Source organism: Phaethon lepturus, unplaced genomic scaffold, assembly GCF_000687285.1.
Source record: "Phaethon lepturus isolate BGI_N335 unplaced genomic scaffold, ASM68728v1 scaffold1495, whole genome shotgun sequence".
NCBI classification, from domain to species: Eukaryota; Metazoa; Chordata; class Aves; order Phaethontiformes; family Phaethontidae; genus Phaethon; species Phaethon lepturus.
Genome location: NW_010538139.1, coordinates 104222 through 110595, shown reverse-complemented (window position 1 = coordinate 110595; position 6374 = coordinate 104222). Strand labels below are relative to the sequence as shown.

The window sequence follows — 6374 nt, the reverse complement described above, 5'->3', positions numbered from 1 at the left end:
CAGCCTTCCTGGACCCTTTTGTCCTTCAGGAAGCGTCAGCTTCCAGGTGAGGGTGAGGATGTCAGCTCTAAGAGGCAGGATCACATTCTCCTCTTCCCAGAAAATGCCCACTAATTCTGGAACTGTGTGGGGTGGGTTTTGGATAGCACGAGTCTGCAATGTCTTGTGTTTCATTCAGTGACCTTGCTCGTCACACCACAAGCAAGAGCTAAATTCACACACTCTAAGACTGTGTTCTGCTTTTGGTTTTATTAACTAGTTAAAGAGGCATTAAACTGATTAGCACTCATCAGGTCTGCCTGTTCTGCTTTCACCTGATCTTCCAGTGTCACTTTTCTAACCAAGAAGAAGAAGCTGGGCTCCCAGCACTGAAGATAAAGTATTGAAAAATGTCTATGCAGAGCAAGACAATCTGGTCCAGACAGGTCTAATCAGAGCAAGGAGAGGGCTTCTATGTGCTGCCTCTGCTCAGGTATCAGTGGTTAAATGAACTAGAAGTCCTGCTAGGGAAGAATTACTCACTTCATAGCTATTTCACAAAAATGCCATGTTCTACTGTCACTATTATGCTAAGGATAGATAATTTTTAAGCCCAGTGTCCTCTTCTAATGTTCTGTTGATTTGTAGAGTGCACTGTAGACCCTGAGAGTGTCAAAGCTGCAGTGCTGCAGGATGGGAAACTGGTCTCTGAAATTCACCCCCAGATTACATCTATTTGACAGAAACAGAACTTGGTCCTTCACCGCTACCGATAAGCCTTGCTTGCAACATGTTTTTCAGAAGAGCTGCCATATAGAAACACTGACATTTGGCAAGAGAAAGCTTCATCCAGAATTATGATCTCATTTGCATATGTCTGTACCTGACTTGAGATACTCAGAGCTTGTTGAGTAAATATGAACAAAGCATGATTCAACATATCCATATATAATATGTCTGTTAATAACCAACATCTGTGACTTTCACAAGTGAGTCACTACAGTAGATCACAAAGAGTTGGCAAAAAGGGAATGCAAAAATGCTAAACTGCATGAAATAACACAGCTAAATAACAAAAAACAGCCTTACCACAGAGCAAGTCTCTGCTCAATCTCCTTGAGAAAACCAGTGTGAAATTTGTGCAAAGGTTCGAAGTTGGAGAAAATGAGATTTTTCAGTGTTTCGGGCATGCAATCCTCTTTACTCACTGCACTCTGAAACCACTATAAAGGAAAAAGAAGCAGAATTATCAGGCGGTGGAATGCAGCAGGTATGATCATTTGCTGTCTTTATACACCCAACCCAGTAAGCACCTTATTTAGCTGGCTCTAGGAATACAACTCAAGCTACCCCTGACACTCCTACACGCTGAACTGGTGCTTTTATCAGTGGTCAGGCCCCGCATGGTTAAAAAAGAAACTCCTTTCCCTTTGGCCATCACTGATCTAATCTTGAAAATTCTTTTCAAGCCCGAACTGGTTGGTCAACACAAACTATTTGCAAACACTGCAGGTGCAAAAGAAGGAGTATTGCAATACTCGCAACACTTGCAAACGTTCTAGTAAAAACAAAAAACATGCTCTGCATTTTCTTTTGCTGAGTTCTGTCTGAAATTTCTTTGACAGGAGTTGGTACAGTAAGCACTGAAGCCCACGTTGCTTCGCGTGTGGATAGAGAACATTCTGCACTTTGCAAAGTGAACAAGTAGAAGGATGGTGCTTTGCACTTCCAGGATGCAACTAACAGAAAACAGGAGGGTCAGTGCCAAACACTGTTAAGACTGCAACAGGCTCCTGCTCAGTTTTGCTCTGTATTCTTTTTAGTTCTCTCTAGTAGACACAGGGGTGATGTAAAGCCATAGGACTTGGGGGTTTGCCAAGGTGGCACAGACTATTATCTTCACTCCCTCCTCGCTGCCCTGAGGGGTTCCAGCTATCTATGGTTGACTTCCAGCAGTGCCTAGAAGGCTGTTGGGACCATAGAAGGCTGCTACAGCAGTCTTGATTGACACAGCATCAGCTGGAGCTGACCCAGACCTGAGATAAAGAGAGACCCCTCCCAAGACTCCCTCTCCCCTGCTTTATCTCTGCACTGAGCAGAGCTAAGGTTGAAGAACTGCACACCTACCAAGTTTCAAAATTCATGCATGACAATCATTCCTTCTACCTTTTCCAATGACACTGGCTACTTGTTCACTCTCAGTGGCCTCCTGGGCCAGTCACCTATAGGGCACAGCTGTCGGGCCTGATGATTATTGTAGAGCCAACTGTATGCCTCTTGGTGACACAGCGAATTCAAATTTGCCTACCACAAGAATAAAGGCCAGTGTGGGAAATGGGGTTTAGCTATGAAGAGCTAAAACTTTTATGTTTCTGCAACCACTGCGTGAACCAGAAGGTGAAAACAGCATATCTGCTGTTGAGACTGCAGCGATGACCACCGTCCCACAAAACCTGGGTTCTTCCCTCATTGGCCCGGCTTCCCCAGAGAGCCAGGGTAGGCAGGCAGTGGAGCCACAGCTATCTTGCTGCCTGTAACAACCATGCTGCGCCAGCCTACATTGGCTATGTCTAAACTGGCGTCAGATCAACTGCCTCTGCCATCTGGGCTCCTGGAACGGATGAAAAGCTGGGGAGAAGGTGTCTCGCCCTGGTTCCCAGCTAGTACCAACAGACTCTTCCCTGCAGCATCTCCTCCTTACTGTAACAACCAATGCAGGAGGTCGCAAGGCACCTCACAGTTTCATACACTGGGTGATTAAAGAGATGGGAGGTCTGGAGCTGGCAGTGCTGCTGAAATACCATGAGAGGTTTTGGATCCAGTGCCCTTTTACAGGCAATTGTTTTTTAAGGCCAGATCTTGTGCACATTACTCTTGGAAGTTAAATAAGACTCTTGGTGTACGTGCAAAGGCGGCACATATTTGCCTCGATTTGAACAATCACACTCTGATCAGATACTACAAATTAATAACTCATTTAACAGACAGTTTCACTTACTGAAAAATCAAAACCATTCAGATAGGTACTCCACAATATTTCATGTTAAATGGAGGGCATTTAATCCAGGAGAAAACATTTACATGTCCCCTTAGGGAGCTACTTCATTTTTAAGAGAAGTCATTGAAAACCCACAGGCATTTTTAGTAATTACAACCACTAAGTATGAAAGCAAGAAAAAAATAACTGAACTGTGTCCCAAGTTCCTCAACCTGATATGGTTTTGTAGTGCATGTTACTAACCACAGTGCAAATCTCTACTTTCTACTTTTTGTGTTATTTCCTCCCTAGAGCTGTACTCCTGTGCACTGCAGAGAATACCTACAGTGCAGAATATAAAAGCATGGAACAGCTAAGATGTTAAATGGAGTAGATGAAATACTGTTGCTGACTAGAGCTTCACATGTTTCATGAATAATGCTCAAGTAAGCATACCGATGTGATGACTTCAAGGTCCTTCAGGTATGTTCGTTCTGTGGTCGCTACTTCTTTAGCAATGAAGTAAGCTTTCTCAGTTGGGAATCTCTGCGAATTGCAAACACATTAGGTTTTCATCTGCTTTTATGGAGCTGCTTTCTGTAGGAAAAAACTGCAGACAACAATCACCCGGAGAGTTACAAACTAGCGACCCTTGCTTGTGGTTACTCTGACTCATGCTTGAATGTTCCTAAGCCACGAAGCTCCTATAACAATCCTTCCTTGCAAACAGGAGAGAACAAGCACCTTCTATAGGTTCTTGAGAGGTTTTTTTTTCCGCCAAGGTGATTTCTACAGTTTTGGGGCACTGATGTTCCTTTCAGCTTATTCCACACATCTGAAGTTCACAAAGAAATCCTTTGCAGGCTAGATAATCATTTGACAAAATGACAAAAATTATTATTTTTATCTGATTATTATAAGCTTCATGGTCAGGGTAAGAATCCACAGAAAAAATACTCTCAAAAAAAAAAAAAAAAAAAAATCAGATCTGTAAGATTTTCCTAGTGTGGCTGGACAACCTAACAGTAGGAGAGGGGAAGGGTTTTAAGGTAAACTACAGATTTCAAATTTCAGGAAAAAAACACCAAATCCTCCTGTGTTATTCCAGAGGCAAAAGTGGTTTTGCCCTCCTAACACTGAGGAGTCAAAGGATCCTAAATTGCTCTGTGTTGCTCAGGAAGCAAAAAGGAAGAGCAAAACATCCATACATCTTCTGCTGCTACATTTCCTCCCTGAAGATCAGGGATCCAGAGGATGGACTAGAAAGGGATGCAAGGGGTGACTGTATAGGCATTTCCTGGTCAGTATAAAACCCCACAGGAACCAACATCAGCTGGTATAAGCTACAACAGTCACTGGCTGCTGTAACTTGGACTGACACAGAGAATCGTGAGTCTATTAACCAATTCCTGGCTTTTCTTCTTCTCAAATTTCTCTCACATATCTTGCTACCTGTGCATAGTAGGAAAAGAGATCTTCCTTACACAGGCTCCCACTTTCCAGCAAAGCCATCTGGGTTCCTGCCTTCTTCCTCCAGAGATGCTCCACGCTCAGGAGAAAAAGCAGGCAACAGAAGGACCAGAGCAACCCCCTCTCACCCTGAGCACAGGAGGGATGAGCCAGCAGGCACCCAGAAGACGCTGGCTCAGACAGAATCTATCTTTGAAAAGCAGTTTTGGATGTGATGCTCCCTTATGGCTTTGCTGCAGCGATAGGGCTGAGCCAAACACTCCCAGCTGAATCCTGCAGGCTGTGGCTCAAAGGGAGCATTTTCTACTCCCACAACCAAATGCTCCCCAGTGGTGCTCCCAACAGAGACAGACTGGAGAGCCTGGGTTGGACACTCCTGCACGGGCTCAATGCCATTCCTCTTCCTTCTGTCACCTGGAAATTTTCCCTCCAATAATACAATGGACTTGATTGTTTTGTTACAACAAAGTACCAAACTCCACTCCTTAAAAACAAGCTAGATTTATGGCAGACCCTGTCAAAACAAGCTCTTAAGGTTGCAACCAACAGGACTGGCCCAGATTTATCCTACATTAACCTTAGGGACAGAGCTACCTATCTTCTCTCTGCTGCTTAAAGAGGAGCTGGGGCCCCTAACTCCTGCACTTCTGTTCAGAGGATTAATCCAGGGCACTGAGCCCTCAGCTACAGCAGTTCTGTGGTTCTGGCCTGACCCAATCCAAACTGTGAGCTTGGCCTCAGGAGCACAGGGATGCTCTTGGACACACCATGACCAAGGACAGCAGACACCAAGTGACCCAAGTCAAGCTATCTGTGTAGATCTATGATGAAGCCCCGGGGGGTCTAGATATTAGTCACTTTGACAAACAGCAATAGTTGCAACACAACACACAGAAGAGAGCCAAGGCCAACTGCCTCTGCCTTACCTTTCTTTTAACCTCTTCCTCATCATCAGTCCTGATGCATGATGGGTCATTCAGCAAAGGGCTGATCAAGGGAGAGGACTGCTTGGCATCAGGGCTCAAGTTTGGAGATAAAGACATATTTGCCACCGATGGTCCTCCTTGGGAATTGATGGAAAGCTCTGAAAGGTGAGGGCTGCCAGTCAGAGAACCTGCTAAAAAAATGGTGAAAGAGACAAGTTAGGACAAGCTGTCTAGAAAAGTACCAAAAAGAGTTACAACCTTAAGTTGCAGCATGTGAAATTACACTACAAGACACAGCCATCAGGGTCCTCAAACTAGTCCAAGTGGACTTGAAGACAGAGGAATTGCATCCACTTGCATTAACCAAGGGACGTGAGCATTCTTTTAGCTGATGAAACTGGCTGAAATTAGTGTCTCTGTAGGGAAGGCATCAAGGCATATACAGCTGAGCTGAAATATTTACTGCTAAACATCAAATTAATACCAAATTTTCACCATTGTAATCCACTCTATGAAAGAGAATAAATACAACAACAAGGGAGTCACCCTAGGAGTGCCATTCTTTCTACCAAAGTAGAACTTCAAAGACTCAAATCAGTACTTTATGGGGAGCTACAGGACACAAGTTAGAATAAATGTATCTAGTGGAAGTCTAGAGAAAAAGAAACGATGACTTTCTACAGCAGTGTTGCTGCTAAGACCAGTCAGATCTAACATAAAGGGAGAAAACTACTAGTTCCCCAATTTCTACACACAACACAAGTATGTATATTATACCTTGTAGGTCTTTCCATGCTCCTCTGATTGTTTGGGATGGAAATGCTAGCATTACATTTACATAAGAAAAGCAATACTTTTAATGCACAAAGCATGACAACTTTAGATTATCACAGATAAAGAGTCCCATTTAATTTTGGATTAAAAATATTAAAAAATTAGACAATTAATTACACTTCCATGGATTCATATACACTACATTAAATATTACTGAAATTAGCATTTTGTCTTCTGGGAGGCAGCCA

General features: G+C 43.5%; 1 protein-coding gene across 1 annotated transcript in view; it reads right to left on the bottom strand.

Annotated features, from left to right (window-relative positions):
• Positions 1–1064: 1064 nt before the first annotated feature.
• Positions 1065–6374, bottom strand: part of LOC104620449 (FERM, RhoGEF and pleckstrin domain-containing protein 1) — a gene marked incomplete at its 5' end in the record, with an annotated part of 41556 nt that continues 36246 nt past the window's right edge. The window contains 3 exons of the mRNA XM_010286673.1: positions 1065–1202; positions 3413–3502; positions 5353–5540. Of these exons, the coding sequence (XP_010284975.1) occupies positions 1065–1202; positions 3413–3502; positions 5353–5540 (416 nt within the window). The remainder of the gene's footprint in view (positions 1203–3412; positions 3503–5352; positions 5541–6374) is intronic.